The sequence below is a fragment of the Hylaeus anthracinus genome, unplaced genomic scaffold (genome assembly GCF_026225885.1).
Source record: "Hylaeus anthracinus isolate JK02 unplaced genomic scaffold, UHH_iyHylAnth1.0_haploid 5, whole genome shotgun sequence".
NCBI lineage: Eukaryota > Metazoa > Arthropoda > Insecta > Hymenoptera > Colletidae > Hylaeus > Hylaeus anthracinus.
In genome coordinates this window covers 5,505,223-5,525,245 of record NW_026535322.1, presented here as the reverse complement: position 1 = coordinate 5,525,245, position 20,023 = coordinate 5,505,223, and the positions used below count along the sequence as shown (strand labels likewise).

Sequence of the window (20,023 nt, the reverse complement as noted above, 5' to 3'; positions counted from 1 at the left end):
CTTCTTGCGTCCGGTTTTTGCATTCGGCCAGATGCTATCGCGAAGGCTAAAATTTGAATAAACGATTCACGGTGCCGCAGGGCCAAGGAACTCGGCATTCCCGAGAACGAATCGCGTTTGAAGACCTTATCGGAATCGTCAAGATCATCCTTATCGCGTATCTATGTCCGACGGAAACCTACAAACATTTTGCTCAAACAGTATTTCCATATTAAATAATCGAGAAATCACTCCTTTTCATTGAAGAACGTCTCTCAAATCTTCTCTAAATGATTCTGCATGTTATTCGATAAACCAATTATTACTTAGTAACTAAATTCGATCGTTACAATTGAACTTATTAATTTTAAATATAATTTTCTTTCGTCCAATAGTTCATCTTATTACATTCCAATCTATCATGTTCTGAAATATATTGAACTCCTATCCAACGGGACATTTCTAGCACCAAATTTTCCATGGAAGAGCGAAGCAATAGTTTCACCCTTCGCAAGATGGCGCGGGGTTGTTGGCCGCTGACAAGTTCCTGTTCTATTTGGTTCTATTTAGTTCTATTGATTGACCCGGATTCGAAGATGTGTACACCCTAGAGAAGTGCAACTCTGGGTTTTCTGCTGGTTTTGCACGCGATCTGTAATTAGTGACTGACTACTGCTGGTCACGATGCCCCATACGCGATTTTGTAGTAGTTTAAGAAGGTTCTCACAGGTCATGGAACGAGGGAACGGTATCTGATTTCCAGGGATTCCCCTAATTGTTACAGATTTACATACAGTGTCACTGCAAGCATATACATCTCGCGTAACGTTTCGACTCTAGACGTGGGTCGACTATTAATCGAATATTTTTACATTTGCAATTTTTACCAGGTACGTATATAGCTAAATTATTTATCAAATTCTTTACGTAGAGGCAAACACGAAATCTATTTGCTTGCTATTGTATCAATTATTTAAATTTTGTCCACTTAGAGTCTAAATATTAAGTGAAATATATGTGTTTCGAATGACCGTATACAAGCCTGCATTTATTAACGAGTACGGATGTAAATCATAATCTTTTTATTGTTTCTCGAGCCTTCCTCGTACAGTGACCGTCACAATCAGATCTCGCGTAACATTTACCGTAGCGAGTGTTCTAGATTCTATCGAGACACTGGTTGTCAAAGCGTGTTCGGTCCAGATTATTTATTAACGTGTATATTATTTTTCCCCCACAAACAAAACGTTTACAAATCTTCCACACGTAAGAGAATAAAAACCATAACAAAATGCACGAATAAATGCCTCTTGTTCAGTAGCGCACGTATGGCACGTTCTTGCTTCAGGAATTTTATTTCATTGTTTGGAATGATGGTCGACATTTCTGAAGTCGCAATAATAAAAGTAACGAAACAAGCATAATTTATATCGGAATATCGTAAGTTGGTACTATTCTTGTTCTATTTTCTTCTATTTGTTACACACGCAACTAAAACTTAAGCACTGAAATATTTAAATAAATGACGCGTAAACAATGCTTGTTCCACTACCGTTACGATTGAGATTTGCCATAATAACAAGCAACGTTTACTATTAATTTCTGAAATCAATTTCGTGCAATGAATTATTCGCTGCCTCGATATTGTTTGCAGCGAGTGCGTTGCGCGTAAAATTGATCGACAATCGACGTTTCGTTCGCCGATGACGTTCCGCGACTTGTTGTCCAATCGCTGGTAACGTCGAGAACTTTATTCCAGTGCTGAGACTATCGACGTAGAATTTAGGGTAACGAAATTTTTATTCCTACTAACCTTAACGTTTAGCTAAATGTATTTACAAAATCTTTGCTTTCGTCGTACCTAATTTGTGCGAATTCACGAAGATTTCACGACGTGCCTTCCGCCCTTACCTCAAACCGCGCACTAAATTCATTCGACTCTCTCTCTTTCTCTCCTCTAGTAAATACACACTCACAAATTAATAATCGTCAACTATCGTGCCCATTTCACGTAACAGTAAATTTATTGTCGTCGTACCGATGGAACGATTGATTTTATCGAAGCAGACTTCGATCGAAACCGGAAGGACGCGTAACGTCGACTAACGCGAATTAATGTCTCTGCAGCTATTGGCTGTTACCGGAGAGCGGTCATGTTTGGATTGCGAAAGATTTTTAAACTTACCGGCTCAGTGAGCGCTCGCTAACTGGCGTTTCTGGATGCAGCCAATATTATCATTCGAAATCAATTCCCATTATTTTAGAGGAACGATATAAATATTTCTCTAGCTGTTTCCAACGCGTTTCTTCGATATTTTGCCCGAGGTAAACCAGCGATACGAATGCAACGCTTTTAAAAAGCGAACATGAACCGATCACCGTAGATATACATTTGTTACAGTGGAAGTGTATGGTATGTGGATGTTCCAATAGCGAAAGCGACTAAATAACATCGCAATAGACATCGTTTGACTGCTTCAACGAAAGTGTACACTCGATAGTAATAGTTACCATTCGCCAGCCACCTCCTTTTACTGTAAACATATCTACCAGACAGCGTCAACTATCATTTCTTCGTCTCTCTATCGTTTCAGAATTGTTTAACCATCCAAAGGCAACACACGAATCACACAAACCCGTTCGTTCCGACCCCAAAGAATCATGAGGCATTCGAAGGAAGTCTTCAAACGACAACACCGTGTTGAGCTAGCAGTTGCTTCCTCTGATGAAGGCTCGGTGATTCCGCGTCCATCTCGATGGTTTGAGCCCCGTCGAACGACTTCGAGGTCTTCAAATTATTTAACGCGTTCAGACAATTATTGGTGGTCATTTCCAGAGACTTGGAACTCTTCAACGACGCGTTCGCCAGTTTCTTTATAGTCTCCGAGATGGGACACTTGATGAATTCCCTTTGCCTCTCTTTCTCTTTAACCCTCTGGTTGTCGTCGACGGCCAAAGACTCTTTGGCCTCGACTTCCTCCTCCCTTTCCTCGTCGTTCGACTCTTTGGAATCCTCTTGTTTCGTTTTCTGATCGTCCTGTACACTGGTCTTCGATGACCTGAGGAGGTCTGACGATTCGGTCTGAGCTTGGCGCGACTCTTCCTCGTCCTTGCGGTCGTCTTGACCTAACAAGGACTTGGGTGGAGCTTCCACGTAGCCACTCTCGTCGCTGTCTACTTCCTCGTCCAGGCTGTCCAAAGTCAGAAAAGGCGATTCGTCGTTTTGCAACAGCTCGTGACTCATTCTACCGGGGTACGTCTCCATCACTCGCCTCTCTCTGTCCTGAGGATCGTCGACCCTGCGCAGTATCTCACCCCTCGGTCTGTAGTCGACCACGTCGTCGAAATCTTCGACGTCCTCGAAGTCGAACACGTGAGAGGCCGGGTCCTCGATTTCTTCGTCCTCTTCCTCCATCGACTCGTCCTCCTCTTGGGGTGACGTAAACCTCTTACGACCGATCGCGATCTCGCGACGGTGGAAACGGGGACTACCCGCGCAGGTCATGAAATTCGGCGAGCCCTCGGAGTTTCGCCGCGGTCCCGGACCTCTTCTCACCACCTCGTCGGAGAACATCACTCGTCTGTCGGCCCGTGGCTCTGCTTCACCTGTAGTCAAAACGAAACTTCAATGAACCTCCGTTTCTTTTCTATTATTTTCTATAACTTTTTCTTATGAAGTACAGTAGAACTCCATTTATCTGAATTTAATTTAGCGAACTTCTGCCTGCCTATTATCTGACTTTGTTAAATTGAATCTAGATGAACAGAGTTCTAATGTATTTCATAAGAGGGCCATCAACAGTCACTGACCTGCAGCGTGATTGTCTTCGGGTCCAGGAGCCCTCTCCTCGCTAGTAGCAGTGCTTGCTGTCTCGCATCCGCTGGAAATACTTCCGTTTTCGTCGGATGACTCGCGGTTCAGAGCGTCGAGAAGTCGGGCGAGCCTCCAGCTGTCTTGATCTTGCCAGCTGCGTGCAACGTTCTGCAGGGTCCTCAACTCTTCGAGGATCCTCTGCTGTTCGATCTCCTCGGCGACGATGTCCTCCTCGATCGCCGAGAGCTTCGGCGCGCTTTTGGATCTCTCGAGCGGTGGCCGATAATTGTGGCCTCCGGTACTCAGCAGCAGCTTTCGTCGCGGTAACGACGGATTCTCGTACAGGGCGCTTGCTAGGGACAATCTGTAAATAACAAGCGCGGAATGAATTAAGAATTGCTTGAATCGTTGATCATTCGAGACGTGGGAACACCCTCAAAGAGTTTGCATATCGAGGCCAGGCGACTGTAATTTACCATCTCTGTTCGCACGGACGATCAGACGTATTGAGAAAGAGGCTCGTCGACCTATCGTGATTTTCCTAGAAAGACAGGGTCGAACACACGTCACTCGACGATCGGTTCGACCTAAATCGTGACTCGATCGCCGTGCATCGTGATCCACGGGCGCAACCCGAATCCGTCTCTTCGCGAGGTGCTCGCCATCTTGGCATATCTCAGGCTTACGGAGAGGTAAAAAGAAACAGTGCATTTCTCCGTTGTCGAATAAATGCGCAGAGCTGCTATCTGCATTTTACCTATGGCGATGCACGCGACAGACTGCGCCCGTGTTCTCTATCTTTCAACGAAGTTCGTAAAGTTCTATGATCCTTCGTTGCGAACCATTAGAGAGGCAGATTTATTGCCAATAAATTTCAATCGACGTTAGCGCATTTTATTGATGGTCACTTGAAGATAAGTGAACGTTTCGTACGCAGACGTTCGCGATAGGGAGGCACGCGAATACTTGGTTACTTGGGCGCTATTCGAATAGGCGAGTATTCAGACACTATGTGGATACTTAATTGTTGCTATTACTTTACTATTACTTGAGTATTCGAATGCTTGACTATTTTAACACAGAATTATTGAGACGCTATGCAAACACTTGAATACTATCCAAGCGATTATTCGAATAATTGAGTTGATTATTCCAATAGGATTCAAACACGCGAGTATTCGAATACTTTACGTTAGTCTCGGAAGTTATGATGGAATGGCGAAGATCGATGGAGATTAAATAAAATATTCCGTGGCAGACGTTGACCTATCGTACGGCTTACCTAGCATTTTGCCTGGAGACCTTGTCCCGTCGGAATTCCAGGAGCGCTTGTTGCAGCCTGGCGTTCAAGGTCGAGGCCAGCCTCCTGGCGGTGGACTCCTTGCTGCAGAGGGCGGCGTGGCACCTGAGCTCAGGCCTCAGTCTGCGTCCTTCGTGTCTGTAGACCCAGACGAAGAGGCGCGGGTGAGAAGCAGGTGCTGTACAATAGGTAACCCTGTGGGCCCAGTACTCCGTCAGACCGTGATCTTTCGTCGTGGCGGTCAAACCACCGTTCGTGACCGTCAGCCTCATCGACACGTCCGGCCTGTTGCTGGTAACGTAATTGCGCCATAAGGTCGACACCGGTTTCTCCACGCAGCCCTCACCTGCAATTTCAATCAGCGATTCTCGTAAGACAGGGCGGAAACGTGCAACTTTCTTCTACGTTGGTTGTTAGTTTCTCGTTAAACGTTAGCTAACGGTGTCGGTCGTCAGTAGTAACAACGTAGAGAGCGTACGAGACTTTCCCATTCGATTTTCTAACATATATCTGTCCATCGTTTAATTCAAGTAAGTGTAACACATCGTAGCAGTTATTTGTACAACTAAAAAGAGAAATGAAACTTTTGCCCGATTATTATAACCTGAAGTATTTATATCATCTTGTTGTACCTACGCCAGTTGTCGTCCTATTCGCGTTCTTATTAGTATAATTGGACTTCACCAGAGGGTAATGTCTCTATGTTCTACGGCATTGTAGACACACTGTTACGCGTTCTACCGTAATAATCATGTTACTGTTATGGCGCGGGTATTACTTATTCAACGGCGCCGTTGCGCTATTATTAAGAACGCCATCAGCAGACAACAAGTAATCGGGACAAAAGCTACGTGTGCGCGAGTTTCACTGGTTGTTTCCGCGTATAATTACATACAGTACAATTGCACGGCATATAATACCTATTACTTGTATTACGGTGGAAACAAAGTGGCTCCCCTTCAGGGTTGAATCCAAGACGCGATCCATATATTTGCTATTCTAAGACAGTCCTACGTAAAGTCTGGCACGAATTCAGAATCCTTTCTTTAATCGAGGAAGGCTTCGAAATTTCTTGTACGCGATGTTGGTGATTTTCGAGCATTATTGGTTATCAAATACCATCATTTGAGTATTTGAAGTATTCGAGTATTTAAATATTCGAATACCACGATTCCAGTATTCCTGTATTCGAATACCATTACATAAAAATACAAGTATTCCAATACTATTTCTCGAATGCTGGAGTAGTGGAATATCCATTCTATTCTATATCGAACTTTTCTCGCAATATTTACAGACAATTATTCTCTTTCAACAGAGAATTAATTTGCTTCGCGAATCAGTTTCCTCCTCTTTCCTCTAATTATAAATATAAGTATAATAGCTATCCGTTGAAGTTGACAGTTTTAGCGTGAAAAAAGTTAAGAACCACTGTTCTACGCAAACACTTAGGCCAGAACGTTTCACGGGAGCTCCACAAGCGACTGGAATACACCGATGGAACTAAATCGAGGGACAGGCATATCCTGACCTTCGATACAGTTCGATTCGCCGTTCCCCGTTGCGCTTCGGATCGCGTTACCAATTAAGAGATACAGGAAACGCTGGTACAGTTACTTAAGTAGAGTTCAAAAAAGCAATGGAAGGGCACGGAAGAGGGGCACCAGCGAAGACGATCGGGGTGGCACGTGGAAGCAGGTGAATGTAGGAAGCCATTTCGAGACTGCGAAACAAAATGGACGTAACCACGCTTTGTTATACGACGTTTTTCTAATCCAACGCACGACAACCCCAGCACGAGTTTCAACAATATATATTATTTAATTCCTTGTGGTCGTGATCAATTATTTATCGTTTCTAGTAACAACTAAGCGACATTTCTTTCATTTCAAAATTTTAATTATTAATTCTACTATATAATCAAGTTTGTAATTTAATATTTCCTGTTCATTTTGTTCGAATAATCCTTTACGAGGTAAATACATAAATAACGAATTTCGACACCTGGCCATTTATTTTGCTGTTTCCAATAATAAAACGTACGTTTATACGAACATTGCGTCGCAAATGTTCGGTAATTTGAATATTATGGATTCGACTACACCCAAGCACGGATGAACCATGGCAACCACGGCAACAACATCGTGGTTAATTATAAGTTCGTGCTGAGGCTGAAGTTCCGACGACGAATAAGGTCATGCAACGATGTAAGATACGGGGGTGTAGCTCTGATATACTAAAACACTTAAATATTCAAACAAGTATTTTCAAATTTTAAATACAAATTTTAACACTGGATTTACTGAAGCAATGCTATGGTAAGCGAAGTGGACTTACTGAGATTAATTAGAAGGCTTAGACAAAAATGAATTTGGATATATATTTGTCTTCCTATGTGGATAAAAGTCGGTATAAGTGGTTGGCGAAAAATTCAAGTCCACAAGGATGTATTGCCGCGGATGTCGAAAGTTTGAGAACCGCTGTCCTGGCGCATTCCATAGCTGCCAGAAGATACTCATTTTGCCCGTGTATCATGCGATTCTGGGCACGTTGGGAGAAAGCAATGGCTCGCGTCGTTGACAATGATCGTCACGATCGAACGACACGCGCGCATGTGCGCGGCGGTATCGAATCGCGGGCGGAAAAACGGACGATCTGGAACGACGCGGAACAGGAAGCGGCGTCGAGTGGAGCCATCGGTTCCAGGACGAGTGTATGGCAAGGGAACGCGACCGCTAGGCCGTAACACTACGTTCGGTATTATCCAATTAAAGGTAATGCCGGCAGCCCGTTAATTTTTCTTCCGTTAGTTCCCTCGGCGATTGTGACCCGAACTTATCCCATTGCGAGCCGATACTCGAGCAATGATATCCGAATAATCGTGTATTAGATTGTCCCAAAAGTTTCTTTCGTAATTTGCACTCAATTATTTTGCGCGGCAGTGTTTATATAAATAGACGATCCAATTTCTTAGATGTTGACGTTGTAACAGTAATGGAGCAAAACGAATCGTACACAATTCAATAATGTAACATTAGACATAAAATATTGTGCATGTATTACTTATCAATAAAACGAAAGAAACTTTTGGGACAACCTAATATTTGAATAAGGAGGTTCAAATGTTCGAACAGTTACTGGATTTTGAACACTCAAATATTCGAGTAATGATACGCGGTTACTCGAATCATATTGTTCAAAGGAGACAACGATAAATTTAACATTCAGAATGTTGACAAATATAAAATACGATTAATAAGTATCAAAGAGTAAATTTTCTGTTTCAAGAGTATGAATTCGAAACGAAAATAAGTCTCGACAAAAACGTAACATCGCGGTTCGGATTTATCCAGTTAAAGGTAACGTTGGCAAGCCCGTTAATTTTTCCTCCGTTAGCTCTCTCGGCCATTGTAAGCCAGCTGGCCTCAAGAGTTCATCGTGTTTTCCGGAAAATGGGCGCCACGGCTGGCTGCCAGGATGCGGCAGGCCTGGTACTCGATACCATTCGTTCTGTCGCCGCTGAAAATGAAAAGTTTGCATTCGCTTTGGCCATTGTTGCCGCGGACGCGAATCAATGTTGGCTGAAATCGACGAGAACCGACGAAACCGGACGATCGAACGACGCAGACGATGCGTATGTACTCAGATAGGCCTGCGATCATTTGTTCGGAATTTTCTGTACTTGAATATTTGGGGTGATTGAAATACTCGGTGAGTGTAATTTGAATGTCAGATGAGTACTCGAGTATTCGAAGAATTCGAGTACACGAATACATGAGCAAACCTTATTATTGGAGTAATAGTATAGTATTCGAATACTCGGATACTATAACACATTCAAGCAATTAGTAGCAATAGAATAGTAGAGATGTATCCGAGGGAGGAGGATAAATGAAATTTTCTGCCAACAAGGAAAATTCTCGAAGCAGTCACGTCCAACGAAATTACCATTTTCCTCTTAGGAATTACCATCGTTTCGTTTACTCCGTGATGTTGCACAACAAAAAATTTCGTGATTTAATTGCACAAGGTGACATTAATAACCGTATACGTTATTAATTTTGTGAATTATTGAAACTACTAGAAACATATGTACACCAACCAATCGGAACCAGCCATATCGGAACTTTCAAAGTGCATCCAAGTAACTAAGTATGTTTTACAACTGTTTGCCAAAACCAAACGTTTCCGTAAGGTCGCGTCGACCGTTTTCAAAGCGTGCTTTCAGCGAATATTTATTTAACGGACCGCGAAACGATCGAAGCTTACGACTTTGCTCGTACACGCAACTGTGTAATTTCGATGGATGTTAAAGCACGTACACGCGACCGCTCTTTTGCTTCTCTTATTCCGTTTCGCCGCAAACCTACGTACAGTGAGTCACAAAAGTCTACAAACTGACCGAACCGCGCGAAATCGTTCGCGATTTATGTTTTGTTATCGTTGCTCGTAAAGTGTAACGCGCAATCAGCGTACATTACAATAAGCGTTACCAAACTTCTGGAATATAAAAGATGGGGGTGTTGGCAATAACAGATAAAACTGTTTACTTCTTCGGAATGAAACAGCCGAAGAGCGATATCCCTTTGCCAAGACAAGCATAACTAGACTATCACAGATAGCAACACGTACAAGTTAACGATAGCAGATTCGATAAAACAGTTAAGAGAATTATTATTTTTTTTTGGAGGGGAAGATTGCTACGATGAGGTCAGATCATCGCAGTTCATAGAATTCAGAGTTCATGGGATTTATAGAATTCACGGAATTCACAAAATTAGGTTAAAAATCATTTTTTTTGTCATTTTCATTGATCGTGCTGGGTTCCCACGAAGTTCGAGCACTTTTGGGATTCACTGTAGTCCGATCGATAATCAAGGGCTCGAGTCATGAGATATTCCGCCATTTCAGAAATATCTCCGTTAATTTTGCGCGATTACCCGCGTAACCGTAAACTCTCGCGTCGAAATTCCAGAAAATCGTAAGATTTCGAAGATAACAATCGCGTCTGCATATGTGCTTTCAGTTGTTTCCGTTCCATTGAAAGTCTGCTTCGTTTCGACGATGACCAATTCGATTGCTTCTTCCAACTAACGCCAATAAAGTATAATCGTCAATGAAAACGCGGCGAATCGCGGAATCGTCGTACGTTTCCGCGTACGTACGTCAGAGACGGACGAAAACCGATTCGAGTGGAAGATAACGGGTAGAACCAACGAGTAGCAATTCATTTCTGATGCATACTCAATGACACGTACGTGTCTTTGGCGAAACGCGAATGTCAGAGTGCAAATGTCGTCGAGCGTATATTATGAATATCCGAGATTAAACGGATAAACACTTGTTTATTTGAAATTTTGATCTAGATAAGAATTTTTGCCCATCTCTGATCCATCTACTCCGTTTTCTCGTTCGCGGTATCTTCAATGGAATATTAGTGTCTCGCGGTATCTTCGAGCCTCGGACGTGACCGATAAATTCTTGAAAGCTTCCCTGGCGTGTGATCTGCTGTAATCTCGAGCATTAAAATTACGTATCGGACGCGTGAATCGTCGCGATAAGGCAATAAGTGACATATTAGACAATGTTTTTAAACGACGGAATCCGTGTCGATGAATCCGCCATAAATTGGGACTTGGTCGATACTCGATATTTTTGTAGAATAGGAAAAGGTAAGCACTGTCGTTGTTGACTCAGGTGCGAGATTGTTGGACATTTTATCGATATTTTCCTAAAACGATCGACCCTCGATCTTTCCTATAATTTCCCTAATTTCTTCCACCAAGTATTAGTCCACCTCAGATTACAAAAAAAAAAGAAAAAAAAATGATTAACAAAAGAAAGTGGCCCTTTTATTGCGATTAGAGAACTTTTGTTACCATTTAACGAAAAAATGCGTGCATTGAAAACTGCGAAACAGAAACGTCGACGCCACAGAGGAAGCAACAGCTCAATCTTCCCACTCGGATCTGCATTTAGTTATGACACCTGTTAATTATATGCGCGATAGACAGGTTTCTTTGTTCCCGCGTGATTATAATCGCACCCCGCCGACGGTGTCGTCATCGAGCACACGCGAATAAAGGGGCGTCGTAAATTGTCCACGACGATTAAACAGAGTCAACGAATTCTGATAGTAATTTTGTATCGTTCTTCGAATCTCTCACCGGCGCGGTTCTGCATTTTCAGCACGGTATTCTTCGCAATGTTGTTTTCTTCTCTCTTTTTTTTTTTTCTTTACGTAACGCGATTTCGCAAACCATCACTCCGGGCGAGGGAATTATGCTAAAGCCTGTGCACATGCGAACACGTGCGATTCGGGCTTGGGAAAATCTCGATTAAACGCGCGTTAGGCCAGCAATTCTCAATCTTATTTGCCCTGTTCAACCCTTTCGTCATGTTCCAGAATTTTATCCTCCCTATTAATCAAGAAAATTATTGTTGAAGGGTCTCCGTGGATGGTGAATCGAAACATTGATCGTTACTTTTAATTATTTTTAAATTATTGCTTTCAATTATTTCTAATTCAACCCATGTAGTGTCTTACCAGAGCTTCGAGATAAAAAATTATTCGCAAAAGTAGACCCCGAGATTTACGGTCCACGCATTACATTGGTTCCAGCGAAATTTTAAGCGGCCATTCGATGGGCCAAACCCCGTCATTTGCAATCATAAAACCGAAGAATTTCACCGATACTTTTCGTACGAATGGTACGGGGAGGCGCGCGATCGCGATAAACCGTCGGCAACCGTCGATTAGTTTTCTCTTTAATAGAATTAATAGTAACGACGTGAAATTATCGGGCTACAAACTGTTACTATACCGGCAATCAACGCCAGAGTTATAATCAAAGATTGTAATCGAAGACAAGGCGTGCCCATCATACGCGCTCGATTGACCGTCTTATTTTAAACGCAAAGGAATAGCGTCATTTGCTTGTATAATAGACCGACGACATTTTTGCGTGACATCCTTGAGCACCGCCACTCCAGCGAGTCTAAAATTAACCGTACGACGGATAACGTTTATTTATCAACCGACAATAACGCCAATAGAATCTTAGAATGCAGACGTGTCCACGGTTGTGGTCACTAAACTTTTCCGGAAACGTTCCCTGAGGTTGGAGTTTACTGGAATTTAATCAAAATTAAATTGGGTTTATCGCAGGTTTATCGGGTTTATTGGGTTTATCGCAGGTTTATTGGGTTTATTGGGTTTATCGAATCTACTGAAATTATGCGCAGAGTGGAAAACGCGTAAGACAATGTATTGATCCTCACCGCCGACGAATCTGAATTTGGAAGATATAAATATCCCGGTATACAAATGGTGAGATATAATACGACACTTTTGATTAAGAATGATACAATATCGTATCGTATCAAAGTCGACTATCGGTTATAGAATGATTCGTTAAAAAGAGATAACGATACCACGAAATCGACTAAATACGATTACAAATTGGGAAACCCCTCGACTGATAAGGCAACATGGAAAATTTGTCTTTATCTTACGCGAGTGCTATAAATGTTATTATAATTATTTTAAATATGAATCATTTGCAATGATTATTTTTGACGAGTAACAAAGACACTGATCCTTAATACTGATAATTAAGAGATTTGAACAAATATATTTTCGTTCGTCAATTTTTTCTCTAGTTTTAAATTTCCACGCATTTCTGACCGAAGAAAGGATCATCGTTGAATATTTAAAAATTTTTGAACGAAACGCGAACGTTGGACAGGCAGAAAGGGTTAAAAATGGAGGAGATCGTAGAACAGGACGGAATCTATTTGCATTCTTCCCCGAATGTGGCACGAAGGTCAGCAAGAACGACTTCGAGGCAAAACTGGAAACTGTTAACGTGGACTTGACCCAAGGACCAGCATCGCCGAATCACGAGTACTATTCCACGACTCCAAATTCAAATAATACATCGATAAAGTATTCCAATATTAAATACTCGTAGAATACTATTCAAATAATTACTAAAAAATATTCATGCGTTCGAATAGCGGTATTCGAATCGTTTAAATATTTAAATACTCGAATACTCAGAAGTTCAAACACGGTATTCGAATACCCATGAAGCATTCGGATATTGAATTATCCGAATAGTCCAAGTCCTACTCGAATCTACTGAAATACGATACGTAGCAAAAATTAATATTTTGTGCTGACGGTTGGTAACTCCAACCTTACATATGTATGTACTTACATCACGAACCGCTGGATGCAGTTCGATGGAATTCATTCGAGTCACGCGTCATTCTCGAACGAGTACAGCGAATACACTTGACCTTCATTTGTTACAGATGCTCCGTTGCTCGGTGGAAATGCTTCTTGAATTCGTGTTTCAACTAGGGCGGGACTACTCGAATAACTTACTACTCGAATAACTTACTACTCGAATATCTTATGGGTACCGTAAGACCCCGTTCGATCCACTAAGCTAATCCGGACCTAGCCTAAAGTACATTTAATTTTTTAAGATGCCGAATGGAAACTATACCCTGGTGTAAAGAGTCATCTATGTATTTTTAAATGGCACCGTGTATTTGTAACTTTTCAACGTACCGTCTCATGCCAGTTGATGTCGAGTAGAGTTCAACGACGTGAGACACTATACAACCTTGATCGATCTTGGTCTCAGAATTTTATGTTCGACGAACGGTAATGTTAACGCGCGAGATTTGCTTTCAATTGGATTTCATTCATAGTACCGTTAACGGACGATGGTCTTTAACTCTATGTAAACATGTTTATCAACAAACTACAGATACGTTTAATCTGTTATTCCCGTCCAATTATTGCCACTCAATAACGGATCTCGGATATAATTTAGTATCACATAATGTCTTCAAAGTCTTGCGCAATGTTTAAATGGTTATGACGATTGTTCGATTATAAATCATTGGGTTCAAGATCATTACAACTGCATCTATCACTGTATTCTATGTCGTCAAACATCCCTTGACGTCGGTTAGCACGTCGCGAGGCTAAGAATACTCTATGCTACTAAAAAATACATCGATGACCTTTCGATGACCTTAAGGTCAAAGCTAAACGGAAGATCTACGTATTTTTATTGCTATGTTAGACCTATGTATAGTCTCTTTTTACAATTTTTAGTACGATAGAGACCTTAGGTGTTTCGTCTTTCGCGACTCATTCGGAATAAACGTACAGCTATTAGGTTGATATAGCTATCGGTGTGTGTTACGCAAAAAGTGCTTCCCTCGTGTAACCCGACAAAGTGGACGATTACTGGCGACAGTCTTTTCCTTAAACTCGATTAATCATAGGTCGGGACACATGCCAATCGCCGATCCCAGTAACCTTCTAGACCTAGCCACACCATTTCATAAACCACTCCATTAGTATCACTGGATCTCTGCAATCTTATTTTCTTGCATTTTATATTTTGTTCGAATATTATTTTTTGGGTACCATTATTTGTATACCAATATTCGAATATTTATCCTTGAATATAACTATTTGAATACTATTATTAATATATATATATATATATATATATATATATATATATATATATTTTTATAATTAATGTAATATAATTAATATAATATAATGCTACTATTCGAATATTAGTATTTGATTATTATTATGAGAACATTATTATCCACAAATCCGGTATGATTGCTCTTATCGATCATAAATTAGAGTCTTAAACACTTCCAGTAAAAAGTCGGAGTTATTAGGATAATCATGGAAAATTGATTCGTTTATGATGCAATATCGCGTTACTGTGTTCATCAGTAGCGTTATCAAACGTCCCTAAGCGAAACGGATGAGGATCATTTATTTTTATTAAAATCCTAGTAATCCTTCCCGTAAGCTCATCGTGGATTATGAAAACGTATCAGTTATTTTTAATGTTTTTCCCGATGAAAGTACCGATCTCACTCATCCGATCGCGTTACTGACGAATGGTTTTATTGTTAAATAGTATCTGTTACTCAGAGGTAAATTACATTAGGTTGTCCGAAAAGTTTCTTTCGTGAGTTGCATTCAATTATTTTCTGTGGCAGTGTTTCTATAAATAGACAATCTAATTTCTTAGACGTTGATGCTGTAACAATAATGGAGCGAAATGAATCGTACACGATTTTGTAATGTAACATAAAACATAAGATACTGTGTATGAATTAATTATTAATAAAACGAAAGAAACTTTTCGGACAACCTAATATATGTTAAATCGCTTAATCGATATTGTATCTTTCCTTGTTAAAATCGTAATTTTACAAACTTTAGAGTCTATATGGTTAGCCTTTGAGGTATAGATACTATTCGAATAGGAATTACGAAAAGGTTTGAAAACCACCACTCCAAAGTATTTTCATAGCGAGTGAAGCGCAGGCGCGGACGACGGTCGAGCTAACGGAAACCGAAGCGCGCGCGATCGTCGGTTTACGCAGGACGACCTTCCGCATTGGAAAACTGTAAACAGTCTGGTCACAGGAGACAGACAGGAATTAATTAATCACGGCAAAATGGGCGGTTGCGAATAAACGTACCGTAATAATGGCGTTCCCGATGATTAAGGCCGACCCAGTCCGAGGCAAAGGTATGCAGAGAAAGTAGGAACCCCCTCCGCGTACGCCTATGTCGGGTCGTTGCACCGAGCAGTGGGTACTTCTTTCTTTTTAACCTCTCGAAACATTGGCTGCCGCGAATTACACGCTCACGTTCGATTTTTCATCGAAACTTTTCGCGAATAAGAAACAAACGTTTACTATACCATCTGCGGATGTTATCCGTTCCGAGATTGCACATATGGCGCGCGCTTGAACAATGGATGTATTCGAATCGTAATTTGAATCCGAATATTTCAATTGAACTTCGTTAGCAGAAATTAATTTTTAAATTTCACCATTCAAATACTCCTCTCTGAATACCATTGCTACTGGTTCAAGGTATGTGTGGAGCATATATGTATGTATACATATACGAAGTAAAGAATGAGAAATACAAATAACGAAAGTTAGTCGCAATTACAGCATTGTAAGTGGAAGAAACATTGTTTGAAATTGTAAGTGGAACGTTTAGGAGTAACTCAATGATATATTACATGATGTATTCTGTGTAGATAGGTGGTCGAACTACATGGGAATATTTTCAAAATGAAAAATAGTCATGCAGACACGTGGAAAGAAGTGCTTGCATTCCGAGTCACGGTCATTTTTTATTTACGAGTTTGGCAAGAATGCCTGTCAAGTATAGAGTTACGAGCAACTGTTACTATCCTCTTTCTGCTACGAGAATAATAGCGCAATAGAATTTCTGATAGTTAAAGGTAAATGGCGCTGAACAGAGACAAAGGAAGAATTTGCCTTAATTATGAATTACTTTCGTTTACAACCTCATGGTTGTTTTCCTTACTATTCTAATGAACCATAATTTCTCTTATTCGTTATGCTTGAAAATACGTGTCGAATTTTTCTGAATTTTATAGTTTAATACTGATTCGAGTAATGGTATTCGTTATGGATGAGTACTAGAGTATCGATATTCTAATAATAATATTCGAATAGTTATGCTCTAGTAATGATATTTAAATCACAATACGCGTCCTTCTGAAGTTGGACGAGATCATTTACGAGTACCCTATGTAACGAGGACGGAAGTGAGGGACACCGAGGGTAAGGGACGTGCAATTAACGTTGTGCGAGCATTTCCAGGAAGTGCTGGGGATAATGTTCTAACGTCTCAAACAAAAACAGCACCGACTTCTACGACAACGGTATTGTAAATTCGATTAAGTATTTAGCATTAAGTATGTTGCAATTAATTAATTTATTTAACAATATTTTGGAACGTTTTGTTTCGGATTGTTTTGTATTTAATCTCCAAATAATCGAGGCTCTATCGTTTCCATACTTTTTTCTAAATTTACGTCTTGGGATGTTTATCTGATCGCCAATATGCGTAATTATTCGCAAAGGCCGTGTGTTTCCGGTCGAGATGTATCCGTAGGAATCTGAGCAACACGTTTGCCTAAAAATAGTTTCCTCCTCGAATTTATACATATTTCCTCCGTACGCCGGCTTACTATTTTAATTTTATTCTCTCGTGCGTCACAGGTTTCGCATTTATTAATTTTTCACGAAGGAACCGACCTTTAAGCACGTGTTTCCAATTTAAAAGCAAAAAAAAAGAAAACAAAAAACAAGAAGAACGTAAACCTGACAGAAAAAAGACAAATTTAGTCTGACCAGATAGAAATACGCGTATATACGCTCCGTTATTTTTAGTTCTTACAAGTTTTCGTCGTGTGACGAAAATTTACTCGCAGTATTTAAATTCTCAACTAGTCAAACTTTATTCATAGCATTCGAATACGTAAATACTCAAAGTGTACTCATAGCATTCAAATACGTATACCTTATATTCGCGTTTATTCTAATTCTTCTCGAAATAGCCCTGCTGAAAATTAACTGCAGAAAGTAAACGCTTGGGGGGACGGTCAAGTCGAATAATTGGTTTGAAAAGCGAATGTCGTCGATTAGGAATCGAGAATGCCTGTAGCAAGAAGCTAATCAACGTGCCTTGGCAACGAAAGCGCGTCGGTACTTAACGACCGGGCATCGCGCCGCGTAAAGACAAAGAAAATCAGATAAACGGATTCACGTACCCTTGGCCCATCCAGTGAGAACGTTCCCAAGATAAGCGACCTTATAGCAAGGGTCGTACTCGGTGATGGAGGCATTACCCCTGTGCCTCCTCCACAGCCTGCCGAGACCTCTCTTCAAGGACCTCAGGGTCCGCTGTCCGAATTCCTTGCTGGCTGTCGCGTTCTGTCCAGAGCCGGAGGTACCGTTCTGTTCATCGACGGGATCCGCGACCACGTCTCCCATCGTCTTCATGTTACTTATCCCGTAGTCTGTTCAAACAAACGGAAAAATCGCGATAAATACAGGATCGAGTAAAAAAAGAGTAGAGTATAAACGATACGGGCAGAATATATTAGGAGGTTGCATTGAAAGCCGCTGCTTTTTCGTGTTTTTTAGCATTCATTTCAATAGTAAAGTATATAAAAGTACGAATTGAAATATTTGCCCTCAAAAGCTACTACTTTTTCCCACTTTTCTGGCAAACGTTGAATTCCGCGACGAAAGAACGGTTTATCTTTCGAGCTTATCCATTCAGCAACCCAATTTTCAAGTTGTTCGTAATCACGGAAATGCGTGTCTTCCGAACCATGTTGCATCGACCTGAACAAATGATAATCACTTGGAGCCAGGTCTGGAGAGTAGGCTGGATGATGGAGAATCTTCCATTCGAACTTCACCAGTGTTTCTTTCACAGTTCCAGCAACGTGCGACCGAGCATTGTCGTGGAGAAGGATCACTTCTCAGCGATTTCATGCAATTGATGGTCGTTTTTCCATCGAATTATCGTGTAAACGTTTCAATTGTTGGCAATAACGTTCGGCGGTGACGGTTTCATGTGGTTTCAACAATTCATAAAATACGATGGCTCTCGCTGTCTACAGTATTCGCAGTAAAATCCACGTATACATAAACAGCGGCTTTCAATGCAACCTCCTAATAATTCCAAGCTACGAAGAGAATGAAATTTTGGGTTATCTTAAACGTACCTTGTCTTCGCCTGCCCTTATGCAGTGTCTGGCTAGGTGAGGTGGTGTCCTCGTCTCAAAACAATCGTTGAAAAATCGCGAAGGCCAGGCTACATCGTGCGACTTCCGGTAGCCGCTGTTCGTGGACGGTGACAACGAACGCGCGGAGATACTCAGCCCGAAGGAGCTCGACCTTTCGGCCGTCCCGAAGCAGAGTTATCCGACCAGGTGGATGAGCTCTATCGAGGTCACGACCGGTGCTGCTGATCGAGAGAGGTTGTGAAACTCGAATAAATCTCTCTGGATGCCGAGTCTCGACGCTGCACGACGCCGCACACCTCAAGGCCGACCTCTCCTCGTTATTCTCACGTACGATGTGGAAGGTCGACGATTCCCGTGAAAACCCGGCTATACCTTCCGGGACCTCCTCCCGCCGCTTCTAGCTGGTGCGAACGACGTCTCGGATGTTCCTGGAACAGAAACGACCGTCCAAGAATTAGACGCGAATTTAATCGCACGCGAGCGAGCCCGTGCGTTAATTAACCTGACGAGATAATCGTCGCTCGTGGCCGCTTCCCTTTTGCCCGGTGATAATGCGTTATGGTTCGCGTCGAGACGTGAATTGATGCGACAAATGCCGACTGTTTGCTTCTTTTTTCCACGTTAATTGGGAATAACGATACTGAAATGACCTGACGTGATAAAAAGGTGATACTTAATTGCTTCGCGCCTGCTCCTGGACATAGTGATTTTTTTTTTTCTCGTAATGCGCAGGAAGAGTTGTTTGAATGTTCAATTTGCATTGTTTGTGATTGCTTTGACGTATTTGAAACATTGCGAGTATTCGAGTATTACCATTCGAATAATCAAATATTAAACTTCATTCCTAATATTCGAGCAGTCTTGGCCATAAATCGATGCGGGTGGTGTTGTTTTTCGCGATCGAAGCGCTTCCAAATTGGACACGCTATTTATAAAGTCATGAGCCTCTCTAAACGCAGAGCATGTGCAAAGCATCTCCAGGATTTTGCGTGTGCCATTGTCTACGTACGAGGTGATTCTGGAAACTGGGACATCTGTACTCCCTTTTCCAAACAAACGTAGAAACAATTCGCGGAGGAAAGCTTTGAGTGGAGTGGAGCCAACCTTTTCACTAATTTTTTCTTCTTCTTCGGGTACCACGTTGCAAGTACATATTGTAGAGTAGAAACGTACCAGCTGGCGAAAATAACATTGCCATTCCAATCATTATTCCAATATTTATCCGTGCAATTTACTTTTCCGAAGTCTAAAGTTTCTAAAATCTCAAATCTCTAAAATTTA

The 20,023-nt window shown here is 41.4% G+C and overlaps 1 protein-coding gene across 2 annotated transcripts in view; it reads right to left on the bottom strand.

The window, feature by feature from the left end:
* Window positions 1–1,046: 1,046 nt before the first annotated feature.
* LOC128895536 (uncharacterized) overlaps window positions 1,047–20,023 on the bottom strand; it is a 50,421-nt gene continuing 31,444 nt past the window's right edge. For both annotated transcript variants that reach the window (XM_054158219.1, XM_054158218.1), the window contains exons 2-6: window positions 18,722–19,170; window positions 17,756–18,004; window positions 5,076–5,439; window positions 3,790–4,157; window positions 1,047–3,585 (exon numbers count right to left, since the gene is read on the bottom strand). In XM_054158219.1, the coding sequence (XP_054014194.1) occupies window positions 2,663–3,585; window positions 3,790–4,157; window positions 5,076–5,439; window positions 17,756–17,987 (1,887 nt within the window). In that variant the 5' untranslated portion in view covers window positions 17,988–18,004; window positions 18,722–19,170 and the 3' untranslated portion in view covers window positions 1,047–2,662. The remainder of the gene's footprint in view (window positions 3,586–3,789; window positions 4,158–5,075; window positions 5,440–17,755; window positions 18,005–18,721; window positions 19,171–20,023) is intronic.